The following is a 21605-nucleotide window of genomic DNA, read 5'->3' as shown; positions in this document are numbered from 1 at the left end:
TGTAGTTTCCTTGATTATCTCTTTTAATTAGGTTTCTGCTTTTGCTTTGTCTGAGATTATGGTTGCTACTCCTTTTTTTACTTCAGCTGAAGCATAATAGATTCTGCTTTAGTCCTTTATTTTAACTGTATATGGTTTTGTGTTTCAAGAGTGTTTCTTGTACGTACCATATTGTTGGATTTTGGTTTCTATTTCTGCTATCTGCTTCCATTTTATAATTCAACTCATTCTATTCACATTTATAATTATGATTACTATATATTTCTTTCCTCACTGTTTTCTTTTTATCCTCTCTTTTTTATTATACTGTTCCTCCTCATCTATTTTTTTATTCTATTTAATTTTTTAAAATTAATTTAGAATATTTTTCCAGGATTACAAAAATCATGTTCTTTCCCTACCCTTCCTCCACCCCCCTCCTGTAGGCAATGCACAATCCATTGGGTTTCACACGTGTCATTAGTTAAGACCTATTTCCATATTATTAATATCTGCACTAGGGTGATCATTTCTCAAGTCTATTTTTACTTCTGACCACTGTCTTAACCAATCTGTGTGTGCATGCTTCCCTCCATTACCAATTCCGATGAGAATGAGATTTAAACATTGCCCCTTCCCCCCATTTTCTCCTTCACTATAAAAGCTTTTTCTTTGCATGCCTTTTTTTATATAAGAAAAAATTTCCCCTTCTCCCTAGGCATCCTTCTTTCTTACCCATTCAATTAAAAAAAAAAATTTTTTTAGTTCATCCTAAACAATTAGATCACATTCAGTCCTCTATGTGTAGACTCTTAACTGCCCCCTAATGGTAAAGTTCTTAATAATTACATGTAGGCCTTGAATACCAGGCTATTCATGTCAGGCTTAAATAGTTTATATTGAATGGGAGCCTAATTAAAGTTTTGTGACATGAAAAGACTTTTGATTATGAGGACAATTTTTAAAGGTTGGATTGTATAGGGGAGAAATTACAAAACAATCTCAAGTAGGAGCTGGTTAAAATAATCCACGTGAGAGGTAATGAAAGCTTAAACTAAGATAAAATGGGATTCTGGCTTGCATTTTTATCCTGAAACAATTTGTAATCTGGCAGATTGGAGATGGAATCCCATATAATGGAAACCAGTGATAAAGAATCAGAACTCTTATTAAGAGATTCTTTGGAGGGTGTGTGTCTCTGTGTGTCTGTGTCCCATATAATGGAAAGCAGTGATAAAGAATCAGAAGTCTTATAAAGAGATTCTTTGGAAAGGGTGGGTGTGTATGTTGAAAAGTATTTTATTCCCCCCCCCGAAAAAAACTAAATAAATATAAGCACAAATAAAGACATATCAGTGAAAGGAGGAGGAAATACTCATTTTTATTCAATTTTTTTTCTTAATCAAAAATAAAAATGTGATTATTTGATTAATTAAATTATTGAAATTGCTGAACATAATCAAAATGCATAGCCAGTAATTTCTTAAAACTTTTGTCCCCATCCCAGTGATACATTTTGATTTGTATATTTTAAAATCATATTTGTTTTGTATCTCTATATTTCTTTAGCTAGCATCTGAAAAAACTCAAAAGATTTCTTCCCACCTGCTTTGTCCCAGAGTTGGGATGAAGTTAAATACTTTGGACTGTAGGAAATTTGGGCGTTTTCCCAAGAGGACCCTCTTATGGAGCCCAGGGATTGAACCTTTGATTCATTGGTTCAGAAAAATAAATGAGGAAACCTTCTACCATTGCAGATTCCCACCTTTTCTGCAATTTACAGGCTTAGAGAATTGCTTTTGACAAAGAAGTTAGTAACTTGCTTAGTCATGAAGCTAATTATATATCAGAAGGGAAACTTGAACCCAAATCTTAACTCTGAAGTAGGCCTTTCCTATTCCATTCTACTTTGTCTTCAAAAATCTCTAATCTTATTGAATGTCATCCCAATATTTGAATATAAACTAGCTGTTTTATTACTATATTTTGCATACATTATTCTTTAGCAATTTAGAGTGTTTACTCATTGCTCTTTTAGTTGTTGAAAAGAAAGTTGTTGCCACCAAAGTCCTTGACACTGTCAAATAAGTTCAACATCCAGAAATGGATAGTTTTATCACTGGAAATTATGTTAAAGAAGGGAAATTAACATCTGCTTTGATGCTATATGCTAAGGGCAATAGGACTTCTCCATTTTATGTGCATCAGAAATCTCTCTGTGTTGTTTCTCCTAATAGAATGTGAGCTCTTTTGAGAGCAAGGATAGTCTTTTTTATTTGTATTTCCAGTCTTTAGCAAAGAGCTTTGCATATAGTAAGTAGTTAATAAATTATTTTATGCACCTATTCTACTCCAAACAAAGGCTGATTTGGAGTCAGAGAACTTTGGCTTGAATCTCAGATCTGCCATAGGGCTAGGTGACCTCTTCCATTCCTTCCCGCTTGATCTGTGATCATATAAATGAACTGTATTTTTGGAGTGAGTGGTTTAATACCATCTAGCAAGCACTAATTACTAGGAAAGATGGGAAAGAAAATGCTATAATAGTGTTTTGAAAAACAGTTGTTCTGATATCATTAGCCCAATCAAATTAGCTTGTTTCATACTTCACCTGAAAATACAATAAACTTAACACTAATCAGTATGCCCAAGATTATAAACTCTTCCTCTGTACATAGTATACTTAACACTGAGTCAACTAGACTTATCAGGTTACTTATAAATAGAGCAATATTTTCAATCTAAGAACTATAAATACCTAGTTTTAAATCCTGCTTGACTTAATACTTTTATAATATATTCTAATTTTCAATTAAGAAATGATTTTTAAATTTGTCTCTGAAAACCACTCCCACCACTTGCCCTAATTGAAGTAACAGCTGGATGAGGCCTAAATATAAATAGGATTTACGGTGAAAATGGAGTTCTAACTAGCACAGTGGTATGATAGAAGAGGATAGGGAAATGATTTAGAAAAAAGTAATAGGCTACTTGAGGAGTAGTAAGTAAAAGGAATTTATATCAAGTCTGAGCCTTGGTTTAAACTTATATCCTAAATACAAAAGATTTGTGTCATGAACATGTTTTTCTTTAGTAATATTACTTTCCTAATTAAGGAACTTTTTTCTACCAAGACTTGAATATATTAATCACATGTAGAAGAAGGGGAGAAAGTTAAAAGATTAGCAATTTCTCCCTACAACACTTGTTAATGAGTTAAGAATGTTCTCTGTCCTTTTTTATTTTTAACTTTTAATTTAATCCCCAGAATGGTGCCACAGTACACCCTTGCCCTTAAAATTCACATTTTTCAATTCTATTCTTTGACATGTTTTGTGCCTTTGACAATACCAAAATGTAGCAAAGGGGGGAAAAAGGAAGGACAAAGACGTTATTTCCACATATATGAATGTCAAATACAGTAATTGGGTAATTATTCTAGGATCATTTTTTCCTACAAAGTTCATGATTATGGCTTAAGAGATTGCAATGAGGTTTTATTTTCATTAAGCATCCTCTGGAATATGAAGTACATACAACATGAATTGAGAAAATAGGAATTGAGATGAATACATGACTACACATATGCCCTGTAACAGGTAAAAGGACAAGTTCCTGCATGATTTCTAATGTTTGATGGCCACAGTTTGGTGTGTTCAAGGAGCTCAACAGAAGATGCCTTAATTTTGATTGTTCTCAGTGCCTGAAGGTGCTGGATGCCCTGAAGTAGGAAAGGAATTTATAGCAGAGGCTCACCACAAAGTACCAGATATTCCGAGCCATCTGTGATCTTGCAATGAAGAAGCGCCAGATGATGAGGAAGACGACGGTGTTAAAGAGGTAGTAAATGTTTCTGAGCCTGAGAAACAGACACGTGTGATTTAGGGTGGGGGGGAGTAAAACAGTACTCTAAACCTTAAAAGTATTAAGCACCTACAAAGTATGTAGAATTACATTTCAAAGAATGTGTCCTATTAAAGGTTAGGACATAAACTGTAAAAGTGTCAGGATTAGGAAATTCTTAAGTAAAAGCTATAATAAAAGCAAATTAATTTATAAAGTACGAAGCAGGCTGGAAGTAGTTTATTTACATGTGATAAAATCAGTGTGTTTGGTTTGTAAAATGGAATTGATGTATTAAAGAATTTGGTACAATTAATTCCCCAAACAGTTAAGAATGAGATTTTTTTTTTCCTTAGGCCAGGACATCTTGCTGAAGACTCTTACCTTAGCTAATTTTCAGAGAATTCGCACCTGATCTGTTCTAGGTCTTTGGTCTAAGGATATTTTCATATTTCGTGTACTCTAAGTGGAAATGACTAACTCTAGCCCAGTACAGCAGAGCTAAGATTCAGTATTCTGTTGAGTACTCTGAAAGAGTACTAATAGGAATAACAATAGTAAAATTCAAGTAATTAGAGAATTGTATCATCTAATATGGAGCAAGTGATTTCTAAATCTAAACTATCCAACATTGCTAATATTATCAGAAGCTACATTGACACTGTATGATTCTAGTGCCACAAAACACTGAACTCCAAACATTCTCTTCCTCCCCCCCTCCCCCAAATAATTTGGATTTGGCCTAGCAATTCTAGCCTCATCAACCATTTAGGAAGCTACTTGATCATTGGCAGGTCTTTGGTGATGAGAATACACCATTCCTCTTAAACTGTACATTTATTCTCATGTGAATATGCCTAATTAAGGAGCAAGTTCCACCCTACCATACCCACACACAAAAAGTACCACATCAATCATTTTTTATATGTTGGGGAAGGAGACCACTCCTTTTCATCAGTGTAAATGATTGGCTAAACTTCTGAATCAGAAGTAGGCCAGCTAAGGAAAGGTTTTGATTAGTCCTTATAGATGTACTGAATGTTTTTTGTACATGGCTGTCCTGAAGCCACATGTTCAGACAACCAGTGATATAAATGCTGAAAGATAGCTTCCTCTTTGTTTTTATTCCACTGATTGAAAATATGTTCCCATGCAGGAAATTTGAGGTTACTTGGTGAACCCTTTAAGCATCCCTTAAGTGAATATGATTGCATTGCCTGGCATGTGTTAAGCACTTAAATGATTTATGTCTCTATTGAACTCTCAAATTGATGTTTACTTTAAAAACAATTATTTTATTGCCTCAAAAACATTAACTTTATTGCTTTAAAAATAATTGAGGAAGAGCAATTTTAAGTTGAGTCTTAGTTGTCCCAGTACTACCGCCCTGTAGACACTTCATACTTAGCACAAAGCCAGAAGAATATTGATGTAGAAAAATGCCCTCTGTAATACACTTTAAATAAATTTGGAGCAAGTTATTAATTCCATTGGTAAAATTTAGTTAGAAATTCATTTAAATCATGCTAGATTCTGGATATGCAAAGCAAAAAATAAAATCAGTTTTTGGCCCTCAATGAAGTTATACTCTAATAGAAATAAATTTCTACTAAAAACAAACTTCCTTTAGATTTATTGCTTTTTTTTAAAGCAAAAATTTTACATTATTACCAGGTACTCTTAGAAGCATGAAATTTTATTAGTTGCTTAATTTTTTGAGAATCAACTTTGACTCCTTCCTATATTTCTTGCTTCCTACTTCTAGTAATTTATGAGGAAGACTACAAAATTTTTCTTTGTATATGAGAGTATATCTTTCAAATTCTACTACCACTTGGGTTCAGGTTCTTATTACCTCTTCCTCAATAACTAATAGCTTCTCTCTCTATCTATTCTTCTCTTCTCTCTTTCCTATGTTATCAAGGCAGATGATTATTCATAAGAACATTTTTATCATGTTAATATTTTATCTTCTCAAAAACTTTAAAATAAAATCCAAATTAAGCCTAGCAATTCAAGGCAGTCTGAGCTCAACCTCTACTATATTTTCCATTGTTCTCCAATTTTTACTCCTTGCTCCAATCAGGCTAATAAACAAATACCATAAACAAGTTTTGCATATTTAAAACTCCATGAGGAACATCTTTCAAATCCCTAGCCACAGATACATAAACACTCAGATTTGATTGGAATGGCCTCCCCAACATCCAAATCTTGTCTAATATCAACCCACAGTTTTCTTTTTCACAGTTATCTCTTTCAAGAAATAGGTTTTGAAGTCTTTAAAAATTATTGACTAATCCTCTTGTTTTGAATTTGTCAAATACTCTTCTGTTTAACAATTTTTTTTATTGCCTCCCTGCTTCACTTATAACTTCCTTGTGGTTATACAGTTGGTAGTACTCAATAATTATTAATTGACTGTTGATACTTACATTCTTAAATGTTTCTTTGCTGCAGGAATCCCAGCCATATCCTCCTTCAGTAGGTATTTCTTAACTCCAATGCAATAGTTTTCAGTGTACTCCAGCCAATTCAAGTGGCGCACATCAAAGTTGAATAACTGAAAGGAAATAACTGGTTTTACGGCAAAGACTGAATAGTTGAGCAGTAATGAATAATATAAAATTGAAAAACTTTTATACATAACCAAGTTTTGGAGAGTGGAGATTTAAGTTTGTTTTTGCTTGGGGAAAGACTAATGGTAATGGTGGAAACCTGTAATGTAGAAAGAGATGAGCAAATGTCTTGCTCTAACTGGTTACATTAAAGAATTATTTAAATATTTATTAAGAATGAAAGGAGAGGATAGAAACCAAGGGAGTGTATATTAGGGAAAGTTTATACATTAAATGAAATTAGAGCTATAAAAAAAAGAATTGACTACTTTAGAAGGTAGTGATTTTTTTTTTTTTGAGGTGTTAGGGGAGAGGCTGGATGACTACTTGTAAAGCATGTTAGAATGGGATTCACTTTTGCTGTTAATTGGACTAGAAGGCTTCCAACTCTAAATTCTAGACATTTTAAAGAATTTGAAGGGCTGTCACATGGAATTGTTGAGGGCTTGGACTATGGTAATACCAGTGGGACTGATAAAGAGGAAAATAAGAGACCTTAGAGAGAAGGAAGAAGGGAAGAAGAAGAGAGGGAAGGATGAAGGAAAGAAAAATAAAAATAAAAAAGAAAGTTTCAGTTTGCACTCTTGAGTCCAATAGCTTTCTTTCTGGAAATGGATAGCATGGTTCAACATGAGTCCTTTGAAATTGTAGTTGGCCATCTCGTGTTTCTTACAATATTATGTAAAGGGTCAGAGGAGTGGTCCCAGTCAGTATGTGACTTTCCAGCAATGTTCTTGGTTGCTTAAGTAGGTTAAGCTGATTACCTATAATTTTGTTTGTGCTGTTAATTTACTTGCTTTGCAAAATTTTTCTACACTAACCAGCATACTCTAAATCACCATAAATTCTCAATTAATAATTAATAAAATTATCCAAATTAATAAGGTTGAACATAATACTTACTTTCTGGTCTTCATTACTCAGCTGAGACATTAACATTTCTGTATTATATGTACTCCATTCCCAACTGTGATTAATGAAATACTCCAACATGGAAATGGTTTTCAACATGCGATTCATGAGTTTTGCCATTCTGAAGTAGAGATTAAACAGAAGTCTCTCAATTTTTCTACAAAATATATCTACTGGACAACCCACACTGTGAAAAGTTATCTTTAAGTACACACTAAAATTATTTTGAATTATTCTCAAGAATATATAGAGTTTTAAGTGAGAACTTTTAACTCTTATTTCTTCATATATTCCGTTAGGTGAAGGAACTGAAAAGAATCTTTAAATGCTTCAGTTTTCTTAGACCGCCATTTCTTTTTTATTCTTTACTCATTTCCACTATTCAGGTCTTCAGCAGGCCCATCACCAAAATTTTTAAAAAGCCTCAAAATTTACCCTTTTACCTTTATTAATATACATAAACACATACACATACATAATACATGCTTTAGATGTAGTGGGGGAAAAAAAACAGAATTCTCTATCCAGCCCAGAAACAATCTCATCTGTTTATAACATTGCATGATATTATACATTAAAAAAATGATCAGGTCTATGGGCTATATAGAGCACTATGATCATAATTACCCATATTATAAGAGCCAAAACTTCATTTAGTATTTATGAAGCCCAAGTAAGCCAACTTTGATAATATCACCTTAAAATGTAAATTTTTTCTATACATTTACCAGGAGTCAAAGCACTAGGAATATAAAGAAACCCAAAAAGACAGCTCTCCTCAAGAAGCTCAAATGCTAATGGGAGAGATGACATAAAAAAAATTGTGTGGACAAAAATACAAATAGTATACATGGAAGTTAATCCAAGAGGGAAAGTGCTAGCAATTTACACTGTAAATTCCAATTCCTCAACTTTTCAGTTCTCTTCCAAACCTTTCCTTTGTTCTAACCAGTCTCTTTTCCCTATCTTGACTCCTTGAACTACTTCAACTCTAAATACTTTTCTGAGTCTTTGGTTCCCTTATCATATCACTGCCCTGTCAAATTTTGGCATTGAATTGGTGAGTCTTAACATCTACCACTTTACTTCAATACAAATAGTGCTGAACATAGGAAGAGAAAATCACATATCTGTTCTGACTGGGTCCATTAGAAATTTATGTTATACAGCCTCATCTATGATCTCACTGCTACTACTATGTCCTACAACTCCTTTATCAGCTCTCTATCCCTCTCTCCAAAGTGGTTCCCATCAAACCTTTTCATCCTTCCTCAAAACTCCCATGGCTCACTTCCCAGCTGTGTGACCCTGGACAAGTCACTTGACTCCCATTGCCTAGCCCTTACCACTCTTCTGCCTTGGAGCCAATACACAGTAATGACTCCGAGACAGAAGGTAAGGGTTTAAAAAACAAACCAAAAAACTCCCATGGCTCACCTTCCCAGCTGATAAATTTTCATATTTTATAGAAAAAGAGACCATTTGCTTGAGGAGTCTCTTCTACCCCATACCTAACCTCTTAACATTCAGATGTCTTCTGCCATTATCTCCTCTGTCTCTGTCTCACACAAGGAAGTGTGAGTCTTTACTAAGACCCAACTCTTCACAAGTCCTTCCACTTCTTCCCATCTCCTCTGACAGATTGTCCCTCTCTGTCATCCTCACTCTCACGATTTATCTTCAATCTCTCCCAGGCTTCTGGCTAAATTCTTCCTGCTTACAAATACATCTACATCTCTGCTCAAAAACTTCTCATTTGATCCTTCTAGTCCTGCTAATTATTCTTATTTATTTCTTCTGCCTTTTTGGCAAAACTCCTTGAAACAGTCTTCATCTACAATGGCTACCTTCATTTCTCTCCTCTTATTATTCTTAACCCCTTACAATCTTGTTTATAATCTTATAATTTCTCTGAAACTGTTCCTCTGAAGTTATCAATGATCTCTTGATTGTCAAATCTAATGATTTCTTCTCAATCCTCATTCTTCTTTACTTCTTGTAGCCTTTGACACTATTGAGCACTCTCTTTGAAATTTGTCTTCTTTCTAGGTTTTAAGGACACTACTCTATCAGTTCTCTTCCCATCTATCAAACCACGCCTCAGTTTATTTTGTTAAATCCTCATCTAAGTTATATCCATTTAATATAAGAGTCTCACAGAGACTCTGTTCTGGCTATTTTATCTCTATTCACTTATTGATATCATCAACTCCTATGGATTTAATTACAATCTTTATGCTAATAATTCTCAAATCTGTCTATCATCCCTTAATTTCCATGCTGATCCTCAGTCTTGTATTTCCAGTTGTCTTTCAGACATCTTGAACTGGATGTCGTGGAGTCATTGTAAACTCAACATGTCCAAAACTGAACTCATCTTTCCCACAAAACCTTAGCCCCTCACATCTGTTAATATTTATGTCAACACCATTCTCCCAGTCTTTCAGGTTCATAACCTAGTTGTTTTCGATTCCTCTCTGTCACCCCCCCCCCACCAATATTCCTGCCAAGACATCAGTTTCACCTTTGCAAATTTCTCTAGTCAAGAGTTTTTGAATATTTTTCATATAATTATTGATAGCTTTGATTTCTTCATTTGAAAAGTGCTTATTCATATCCTTTGACCATTTGTCAATTAGGGAATGGTTTTTCATTCTTATTAATTTGATATAGTTTTCTATAAATTTAGTAATGGAAACCTTTATCAGAGAAATGTAACATCTCTTAAATATACTTTTTCCCCTCCTTTGATATTATCACTGCTCTAGTACATACAGCTCTTATCACTTCACACTTAGACTGTTATTTTGCTGGTAGCCTGCCTCAATTCTCTTTCTACTTCCATTCAGCTATAAAAGTTATTTTCCTAAAGCACAGATCTGACCATGTCATGCCTTACTCAATAAATCCAGTAGCTCTCCAGGATCAAATACAAAATGGTCTGTTGAGCATTCAAAACCTTTCATAACCTAGTTCCTCCCCTTTCCCAGTCTTCTTACACCTCATTCTCCAACATGTACCACAGTGGCACTGGGTCTCCTTGTTATTCCATAAAGAAGATATTTTTCTTTTCTCTATTTTTCATTCCATTCCTGGAATGCTTTCCCTCCTCTTATTTATTTACAGATATCCCTGATTTCCTTCAAGTTCCAACTGAAATCTATCTTTCTTAGGTAACTTTTCCCAGCTTCTCTTGATTCTAATGTTTTCTCCCATTTAACTATTTCCTTTTGGTGTTTGGGGTGAGGACTTGCCAAATCCTTTTCAGGACTGCTTTCCTTTGGCGGGTCAAATTGTTCTCTTTTCGCTGACCAGTTCTCATAGCTCCAAGAAACTGTCACATGCACAGTGACCACACCCTGTTAAACTGTCTTGGCAGGTAAGCTAAACCAAATTGAGGATAACTCACTCATTGGTGAGTTAGGTAGGGTGTCTGCCCCAGGCATATGAAGACTTACCCCAGCATAAGGAGTGAATGAGAACAATTTGACCTACTGGTCATGAAGTCAGCAGAAGCATGTACTGTGGATCACTTAGATTGGTTAGACATCAAAGAAGGCAAGGTCATCTTGACTTTTGTTTTTCCACTGGGCTTTGCTGACCCTGGAAGAGAGTCTTTGTGCAACTCTCACTTAAATCTAATTTATCTGCAAGTCAAAAGATATCACTCATATATCCTTTCAGTCCTCTTTTGAGTGTGAAGGCCCACAACCATTTATTTTGTATATAGTAGCTTGTTATATTTGTTTGTGAGCTACTTAATAACAGGAACTGTCTTTTGCCTGTTTTTGTGTCCTCAGTGCTTAGCACAGTACCTGGCACATAGTAAGCACTGAATGAATGTTTACTGACTGACTAGGGATGAGGAGATCACCAGGAGAGTCTTTCTGCAGAAGATAGACTTTGATCTAGATTTAGAAGGAAGCCAGGAGGCAGAGGCCAATAGGAAAAGCATTCCAAAAATGAAGAATAGCCAGTGAAAAGAAAGGGAGATGGGAAATGTACTATTGTGTTAGAGGAAGTAAACTAGTGTATCTAGATTGCAAATTGCTTGGAAGGGAAAAACATGTCAAACTTGAAAGGAAGAAAAGGGTTAGATTATGAAAGCCAGACATAGGATTTTATATTTGATCCTGGAAGTAATAGGGAGCCATGGGAGTTTATTGAATAGGGAAGTGAAATGGTTAGATCTGCATTTTAGGAAGATCACTTAAGCAATTGAGTGGAGGATGGATGGAGTGTGACAGACTAACCAGGAGGTTACTGAAATAATTTAAGTAAATATAAATTAAAAGGTAAATAATGAATTAGGATGGTAGCTATGTTAATTGACAAGACTCGGCAGAAGATTGGATATGTGGGATGAATGTCAGTAAGGAATGTTATAAGTAATGGTGATATTTAAGCCTGAGTGTTTAGAAAAATGGTGGAAGTTAAGAGAGAAGGATAAGGAGGAAAAGATTAGATCAATTTAGTGTTTTGATATCTTTAGGACTTATCCAGTTTGAGATAACCAAACAGCAGCTGTAAATGTGAGACTACAATTCAGTGGAGAAATTAGGGAAAATCCATATGCTAATCTAACTCATAAGAGCTAGAGAAATCACCACACAAGAAATTATATAACGAGAAGAGGTCTCAGGACAAATATTTAGGTGACACCCAAGGTTGATAGGAGTGATCTAGATGAAGATTCAGCAAAGAAGATTGAAAAGCAGTCAAACAAGGCAAAAGAGGAACCAATGTGTACAAGAAGGGAGGTTTATCAGTGTAAAAGTTTACAAAGGAAAACAACTATTAGATTCAGCAGTTGTGTGCACTGTCAGTTGAATAAGGAAGCTGGATAATGCCTATATTTCCTTTCCCTTTCTTGGTTAAACATCTTGAGAAAGATCTATGATCAGTCTCTTCTCCTCTTGACTTATTTATTAATTCTCTGCAGTCTGGCTTCCTATCTCATTAGTAAGAAAGTGAGGATTTTAGAGGGGTCAGTATGCTGGAGAAGAAGATAGTATAGAGGAATTTGTTTTGACAAAGGGAAGAACCATCTCTTCATGTGCAAGTCAAGTGAGAGGAGGAAAGAAGAAAAATAAGCTCTTGGTAAATGTTCTCATTTTTTTGGTAAAGTATGACCCAAGGACCTCAGATAAATAGTTACTATGGGAAGTTTGAGGATGGATAAAAAGGCCTTTGTGGTGATTGGGAGAATAAATTGATTAGAGATTATAAAAGGGATAGTCTTGATGCAAGGCTCAGTTTAAACTGTGTAATAAAATTTTAGGCATAGTTTCATGATTTTCTGTCTTTTAGTAGCACATTAATAGCGATGAAGTTATTGGATGGTGGAAATAAACCCATTTGGTACAGTGTGATTGGTGATAGTGCAAGGGATCAAAGGACTAGAGTGTAGTGTAGAGAATAGTGTAGAAATGGACTAATTCACAATGAGGTTGAGATAATAAGGAGGAAAGTATAGCTAGTTCAGGGATCTTGATCAGTTCAGAAAGAACTGAGGAGGACTCGGAGAACTCGAGGAATTAGATAGAGGTCATGGTGTAGATGAAGAACGGGTTGAGGTTGTAAGAAAGAAGGAAACATTAAGAGAAACTATGCCTACAAATTTATTTATTAAGAGTTAAAAGATTTTGATCAGATAAAGTAATCTTGGAATTCATGAATATGGCAGTGAAATATATGTGGGTGAAGCTAACATCTAGGGTATGAACTTTGTGTAACTAAGGTAGAAAGGAGGAGAATGAATGAGACACTTCTCACAATCTTACTATTCCATGGATTCAATTATGTGCCAAGTTTTATATATATACATGGTAACCCAAAATTACAAAAATATGGTATATAAATTTTTTATAAGTACAATCCTTTAAAATTGTCATTGTTTTTCTTATCCACTTTACTGTCTTTTCTGTCCTTCATTTTTCTCCTTGGGTATTTTTTCTGGATCCTTATACAAATTATAGACTTGCACAACAAAATATTGCTTCTTCAATTCTTTCTCTTTCCTCTTTCAATAAGAACCTCAAACAATAACCCAAATCTGGTAAATACCAATCTCCTTGAATTCATAGCTTTACTATTCCTTTTTTCCTCACAACTTCCTGGATGGGAGCAGATTGGCATTATTTTCACATTGCCAAAGAACATTAAGTAGCGATAAAATTCTCCTTCCTTAGGTTTTAAATTCTATTAATCAAACAACGAACACCAGACATCATAGTGCTCACAAAAGGGCCAGAAAAAAATAACATTATTTAAGCATAAAGTAGCATAAAGCTGATGATTATAATAACAGAACTATATTTTGTACTTTTCTAGCCAATTTCATACACTTCAAAGTAAAACTCTTGATCTTCAGAGTCTATAAGCCAAAAGAAGGGCATAGGGCACAATCTTCTTATAGATGAGAATACTGAAGGTGGAAAAGTTGGAATCACTTGCTTAAGTCATTTCAAAATGACTTGGCCAATAGTCAAACCCAAGTCTACTGGCTCCAAATCCAGTGTTCTTTCCATTAATTATATTCTCTTATTTTTTTATTCGTATCTGAAGGGTGCTTATACCTTCAATGTATTCCAAACTCATTCAGCATGAATTTAGTTTGCCCAGGATTCTACCACTCAATGACACTTTTTCAGAGTAGTTTGTCTTCTCACCTGGGTTTTCTTCCTGTGAGGCGAAGGTAGAAGTCATATATCACTGCTGGAGCCATGTGACTAATTGTGTTCCAAAGGTAAGTTGAAAAGCTGTTGGTTGTAAAGTCAGCCTTTGGCCTCCTAAATGCTTTCTCAAGAGGAGCTTTTTCAAAAGTGGCTAAGACTTGAAATCCTGGAAAAGAGAGAATACAATCAGTAAGTTCAGTTATGATAATATAACACCAAATTTATTGGAATATATGAAGTATTATATAAGTGAAGGGAAGTAACAGTATTTATTGTACTTTTTAATGATGAGCCCCTTCTTTCAGAAAATAAGAAATTTTTCCTTGTTCATGACAAAAATTAATACTCTAAACATGCTATTCCCAACTCTATCTACCTTTTTTTTTTAAATAAAGACAGAAAATTGGGTTATTCTCATCATTGGCTACATAGAGAAGTTGACTTTGGATATTGACTTTAAAGAAAAAACATTCTTTATTCCCAGATAAACTTGACACTGCCTCTAAGCACAAAGTCAAGTAGCAACCAGCAAAAAGAAATATATGAGTATTCTGTATAAATGTTAAGGAAGTAGTCCTCTCTGATGAATTTTAACTCTTAAAACAGATTTATTAAAAAGTGTTATGAGAGACTCTAACTGAAGTTACTGTCATTAAGACTCTAGGAATACAACGGATCCTTAGACTATAAAGAATTGACAATTCTGCTCAAATTGTGTTGATCTGAACAATGTAAGAGTCTCTCATAACACTTTCACAAATCCGTATTAGAGTTATCAGAGGACCAAATGACTGAAAAAATTAAGTTAGGCAATAATTATTAAGAATTCAAGCATTTTACTACACCTGGGATACAAAGAAGGGCAAAAAGTTCACAATCTAATGGAGAAGATCACATGTAACAATATGTAGAAATAATAAGTTTTACTCATATTTATAGACTCCAATCTATCTTCCTCAATATTCTGTTTCACAAACGGGCTTATTATTAGTTACCAAACTTGACATTTCATCTCCCAACTCCATTCATGAGCATAGACTGTCTCCAATGCCTGGAATGTATTCTCCCCTCATTGTTGCCACCTCCTTGAGACCATTGCTGATTTACTCAGTTATTAGTGGTCTCTTCTTTCTCATATTCTTGTATTTGGCTTATCTCCATACACCTTGTATTCTCCATTAGAATGTGAGCTCTTTAAGCTTAATGTTTAATATTTACTTTTCATTTTCCATCATTTAATTTATTGCCTTTCACATAGAAGGCATTATTAGATGTTTGTTAAGCTGATATTGGATACAATTACTAAATTAAAAGAAAATGTTATGCTGTATTTAGTAATATATTTATACATTGATATGCATATGTATGAATTTATAAATTATAAATAGATGGCTCAAATTACTAGATACTGACACCAAAGCAAAATTTGCTTTTCTGCAACTTTTACCCATCGTTCCTAGTTCTTTCCTCTTGGGCTGATGAGAAATATCTAATCTGGTGGCACTCCTTCAAGTACATGAAAGACAGATATCATGTTCCACTAAGTCTTCTCTTCTTCAAAATATAAACATCAACTTTTCTTCATGTGACATAATCGTAAACATCCACTTATTCTAATTGCCCTTCTTTGGATACAGGTTTGGCAAACAGAAATGGACATACCAGGCCTGATCACAGTGTAGAACTTTCACATCCCTAGTGCTGGTCACTTTGCCTTTCTTAATGCAACCTGTTTTAGATTTTCTGGCTAACATATATTGCTGACTCATATCAACTTTATAACCTATTAATCCTTAGATCTTTTCTAGATGAACTCTTTTATACTTGTGAAGTTGGTTTTTTTAGCTTAATATAAGACATTTTTCTTTACTAAATTTCATTCTGAAGCAATGAGCTAGCCTTAGTCAAAAAACTATTCAAGGCCTATTTTTGGCATATGCTGGCTGGGCTACCATAGGTAAAAGTTCATTTAAACTTTCAGGGTAACAGGCAACTCTTAAAGTTATAGACAGATTATCAATATCTCTGAGAGGGTGTTTCCAGACTTATTAGGCATTTACAACACCAAAGGGGTCTGAATCTCTTCCCCTTCTATCTATTTTTCCCCAGTCATAAAATTTGGACTGATATTCTATATTAAGGTATTTCTGGATCCTTACTCAAAGTCTAAGTAGTCCCAATGTCTAGGAAATTTGCATATGCTGTATCATTTGCAAATTTGACAAGCAATTCATATGTTTCACTGATTAAAAAAAAAAAAGTTAGTGCAGGGCCAAGCACAAAATCTCTGAGACAGTACTGGAAACTTTCCAAATTGACCAACCTAAATCAAATCAATCCAGCAAGCATATTTAAGCACCCACTATAGGTCATGCATTGTGTTAAGGAGTGGGGCAACAAAAAGAGGGGTGGGGAAGGGGAAATAGCTTCTTTAGAGGTGCTCTTGGGGAAGATAACATGCGAAAATGTATGTACACACAAGATATATGCAAGGTAAAAGAAGATAATCTCAGAAAGAAGGCAGTATGTGATTGGGAAAGGCTTCTTTTAGAAATTATGATTTTAGTTGAGACTTGAAGGAAGCCAGTAGAAGAATGAACAGGAAAGAGTGAAAATTCATTAGAATCAAGGAACAGCAAAGTGGACAGTGTCACTGGATCACAAAATAAGTGAAAGGGGCAGTAAGGTGTAAAAAGACACCAAAGATAGGAAGGGGACAGTTTATAAAGGGCTTTAAAAACCAAGTATACTACAGGAAGATCATTTTGATAGCTGAGTCGGGAATGAGCTAGAGTGGAGAGAGACCAACCAGCATTCTATTGAAATAGTTTAGGTGTGCAGTGATGAAACTTGTACCAGATGGCAGTATCAGAGTAGAGAAAGGGACAATGAACAGAACTTGATAGTTGATGGAATGGTGAGAAAGTGATCAAGGCTGGATCCTGGGTTACTAGGAGGATAGAGGTGTTCTTGTACTGAACTTTAAGATTTCAATAGGCAATTGGAGATATGAGACCATAATATAGGAGAGAAGTTACGGCTAGGCAGATCTGCTAGTGTGACAAGCCCTTTTAGTCTAGTCATTCAGCCAGTTCTAAATGTATTTAACTATACTGCCTAATTTATATCTTCATATCATGTCTACTCTGTTCATCCATATATTTTGTTTTAAAAAATATTAATTCAGTTTCATTATAGTTTTGTTGACATATAATTGATAAAATAGTTTGTAACAATTTTCTTTGTTTTCTTTTCATTTCTACTCTGAGTCTCCACTCTTCCTGATTGGTGATTCCATCTCCTCCTAGGTTGGCAAACCTATGGCATGTGTGTCAGAGGGGGCTGCTCCCTTCCCCCTCTCCACATAGGCCTAAGGAAATTTCTCACAAAACCTGTCCCTCTATTCAGCAGCTCAATGGGAGCACTTTCTCCCTTCCCTGTCTGGGGTAAGGCAAGGGAGTTCACTTGTGGTGTGAGGGTTGCATTTTGGACACTCACTCTCTAAAAGGTTAGCCATTCAGTATCACTTCATTCCTAATTCAACTTATTCAGTGAATTTCTCTACGTCCTTGCGAACCATCTTGCCCACACTGTAGAACCCATCCACATACACCTCCCTTTGCATTTTTCATCTCACCTTTTATGAGTCTCCCCTCATTAGAATATAAGCTTGAGTGTAGTAATTGTCTGCATTTTCAGAAATTAGCACAATGCCTAGTGCATAGTAATTGCTTACTAAATGCTCTATCCATTTTCTGTTGTAAATTCTCCTTTTTCATCTTTCATTTTAACTATTTGGTTTTCTTCCCTTTTAAATTAAATGAGCTAATGGTTTGTCTTTTATTGATTTTAAAAAACAACTCCTAGCTTTATTTTACTTAATAGGTTTTGAGTTTTCCCCCAATTTTATCTAAATCCTCAATGGCAGAATATTAGGTTAGTGGTTAGTCAGTTAGCAATAAGCATTTATTAAGAATCTACTTATTATGTTTATGTAATATTATGTTATAGGTTAAAAAAAGGCACTCAAAGAATTCACAAAGCTATTGAAGGAAAAACCATGCAAACAATTGTATATAGATAAGACATAGAAGATAAAATGGGATAGTCTCATTAGAGAAGGCCTGGAAAGCTTGTTGATGAGATTTTGATTGGGACTTGAAGGAATCTGGTAAAGTCGATGAGGAGGGGGAGAGCATTGGGAATAGCCAGTGAAAATGCTTATTTGGGAGATAGAGTGCTGTTTGTGAAGAACAGCAAAGTCAAATACAGAACAAGGAAAGGTGAACTTAAGACCTGGGAATAATTTTTCTCTAGTTTATATTGTTTTAATAGGAGAAAGAAAAAGAGAGAAGAAACAAATCAGGAAAGAATGAGGAAATAGAGTGAGGCAATTACTATTTCTCTTAACTCAGATTTCAAATACATCAAGAGATGTCTATATAAGCATGAAGGCAGTAGGGAAGGGAAGCTGGAATCTCATGAACCTCACTGTTATCTGAACTAAACCAAAGAAGGTGGAAAACACACTCAATACTCAAATAGGTTTGATCAAATGCTGATAATTCTCAAAAGCATAATAGGATCTTATATTTTCTATGTCTTTCAGTCAATTTTGAAATGATAAAGATGTGACCCATTATAGAATGTCATTTGTGAAACTCTACTTTTTCCTTACTAACACTCTTATTAAGAATGTTCTCCAAGGGGGCAGCTGGGTAGCTCAGTGGATTGAGAGCCAGGTTCAAATCTGGCCTGGCCTCAGACACTTCCCAGCTGTGTGACCCTGGGCAAGTCACTTGACCCCTATTGCCTAGCCCTTACCACTCTTCTGCCTTGGAGCCAATACACAGTAATGACTCCAAGATGAAAGGTAAGGGTTTAAAAAGAAAAAAAAAGAATGCTCTCCAGTTGAGATCAGATGATTATTTGAATGACAGATTGGAATTATTTGAATGTATGGATGGGAAAATAAACATATTTGTCAATAGTTGCCTATATATATTTTATATAGATATATACACAAATTTATATATAAATCTGAAAGCTCTGGATTGAATCTTTGACATTTCTGTAGAATTTGAGGTTTCTTTCATATCAGTGGCCTGTGGAGAGTTGCAAAGAGGACCTTCAAACAATGGCTGCAAGTTCAAATGAATATATAAATGCCTGTGTGTATATATGTATATATATATATATATGTTATATTCAAATAGTGATTACTGATGTGTGTATGTATGTATTGTGGATAGGTACACAACCCTTGATCATATATTACTGTCCTCTATTACATACACCCATAAAACCAATTGTTGAATATAGTTATACACACACACACACAAATTCTGATCAGTGACCAACCAGAGGACCATCATATTTATTTCCTGATAAAGAGGTAAAAGACAAACTTTTTTTTCACAAGGTGATGGTGTGGGTATGTTTTGCCCAACTATACTTGTTACAAGGGGTGTGGCTTTTTTTATTCATTTGTTAAAAAAGTTTGGAGGGGAAAAGGAGCCATTGTGATATCAAAAAAAGGGCAATTTTCCCATTTACAAAAAAATGCATAAAAGAGAAAAGAATTAAATAAAATAATTAGGACAGTTAAAAAATAATTTGAGAATTTGTTACATTTTTTAAAGCAAGTGGTATGAAATGGAAGTTCCTGGTTTCACATATTTTTGTGTTTTGTTATATATGTGAAATGCTTGTTTTGTATGTGTGTTCAGAATAAAAATATGAAGTTAAAAAATAAAATGAGTAAAGCTCCTAGGAGTCATTCAGGTTTCAACATTGCATATATATCTTTAAAAGTTCCCAAAATGTTTGTCTATTACTAGGCATGAGTTTAATTTTATTAAACTGAAATATCTTAAATGTTAAAAAATCATAGAAAGTCCAAAAGTAAGAAATACTTGGAGATTCCCCACAAATCAATCAGAAGGGAAATGGGTCAAAGATTTAACCCTTTCACTTTGTAGTTCTGTAGTCTAGGAATCAACCAAACCATTGAGGAAGTAGACTCTACTAGGCCTCATGGTCCACATTACTTCTCTCTAATTCTCTATCATATTCCTCACAGTAAATGTTCCAAATCTTTTCTCTTCAAACCTCTCAGACTACCCCTTTCTCTACCCTCTCATTAAAAGACATCACTCTATCCTTTACTATGAAAAAGGACCATTTGCCATGAATTTCCTCTTATTTACTTAATTTAGTTTAATGCATTAGCTATATCTCAAAATCCCTTGACATCATCCCTTATTCTTTCCTCATAGGCTGGTACCTAGTAAGGTAATGCAATGGATAGAGAACTGGACCTGAAGTTAGAAAGACCCGAGTTCAAATGCAGTCTTAGACACTTACTTGCTGTGCCCCTGGACAAATCACTATTTGTCTCAGCTCTTCATATATAAAATGGGGACTCACTGGAGAAGGAAATGGCAAACCATTCACTGGATAATGACTGAACAAAAAAAATGAATAGGTAGCCTTTTTACCCACCAAGGCCAGTCTTGCATGTTATTTGCTCCCATCCCTTATTTTTCTCCAGAATCTTGTCCCCATAATTGCTTTCTCTCTCTCTCTCTGATATTCAGTGTCTCTTCATGTGGCCAATAAATCCTTAGTTCTTAAAAAATAAGCCCTTATTCTTTAAAAAAAAAAAACCCTTTACTTGACTCTACCATGCCTTAAAGGTATCACTCTATATCTTTCTTTTATAGCTAAAGCCCTAGGGGGGAAAAAAACCTTTATTTTTGTCTCCATTTCCTTTCTTCTTATCTTTCAGTCTTTTGCAATCTGGTTTCTAGGCTTATTATTGAACTCAAATTCCTCTCTCTGAAGTTATCAGTGATCTCTCTTCGTTGTCAAATATGATCTTTTCTAAATTTTTATGCTTCTTGACCTCTACAACATTTGGTACTATTGTCCTAACTATTGTATACTTTTATTTTTCTGAGATTTTGTGACACTATTCCCTGTCTGACTACTCTTTCTTAGTCTCCTTGAATGGATCATCATTAATATCATGCCGTCTAACTGTCTTACCCCAAAGAGTCTATCCTTGATTATCTTCTCTCACTGACCTCTTAAACTCCCAAGAGTCTGATTAACATGTCCGTATAGATAACTTAATGATAACCTTTTATCCAGCCACAATCACTCCTGAGTGCTAATCTTGCAATATCAACTCTAAAAGTCATTAAATTGTGCTATTTAAATGCTATACATTTTGTACATTTCCTAGTAGTAATATCCATTCTTACAGACTACAGAATTAAAAACAAAAGAAAAGAGAATAATGAAAAACATGAAATGATACAAAATGTAGAATTCAACTGATTGAGAAGAGAGGGAAAACTAAATCAATCCAGTTTCATTGGGTCAAGGTCAAGAGATTTAAGTTAGTCTAGTGACTAGACTAACATGACTACTCAGATAAAATGAAAGCATATTGAAATTGTTTGTCCCAGGTGATTTATATGCTATTGTAGAAAACTTACCCAGGTCTATCCACGAGCAAGGATTGAGACTTCCGCTTGTGCAATGGTAGATTAAAATAGATTTTGGTCTG

General features: G+C 34.6%; 1 protein-coding gene across 4 annotated transcripts in view; it reads right to left on the bottom strand.

The window, feature by feature from the left end:
- Positions 1-1335: 1335 nt before the first annotated feature.
- FAR2 (fatty acyl-CoA reductase 2) overlaps positions 1336-21605 on the bottom strand; it is a 126577-nt gene continuing 106307 nt past the window's right edge. For all 4 annotated transcript variants that reach the window (XM_007502846.3, XM_007502843.3, XM_007502844.3 and 1 more), the window contains 5 exons: positions 21535-21602; positions 14024-14195; positions 7344-7473; positions 6258-6385; positions 1336-3838 (listed from right to left, as the gene is read on the bottom strand). In XM_007502846.3, coding sequence (XP_007502908.1) covers positions 3676-3838; positions 6258-6385; positions 7344-7473; positions 14024-14195; positions 21535-21602 — 661 coding nt within the window. In that variant the 3' untranslated portion in view covers positions 1336-3675. The remainder of the gene's footprint in view (positions 3839-6257; positions 6386-7343; positions 7474-14023; positions 14196-21534; positions 21603-21605) is intronic.

The sequence above is a fragment of the Monodelphis domestica genome, chromosome 5 (genome assembly GCF_027887165.1).
Source record: "Monodelphis domestica isolate mMonDom1 chromosome 5, mMonDom1.pri, whole genome shotgun sequence".
NCBI classification, from domain to species: domain Eukaryota; kingdom Metazoa; phylum Chordata; class Mammalia; order Didelphimorphia; family Didelphidae; genus Monodelphis; species Monodelphis domestica.
The sequence above is the reverse complement of the archived record's forward strand: the minus strand, read 5'-3'. Positions and strand labels throughout refer to the sequence as shown.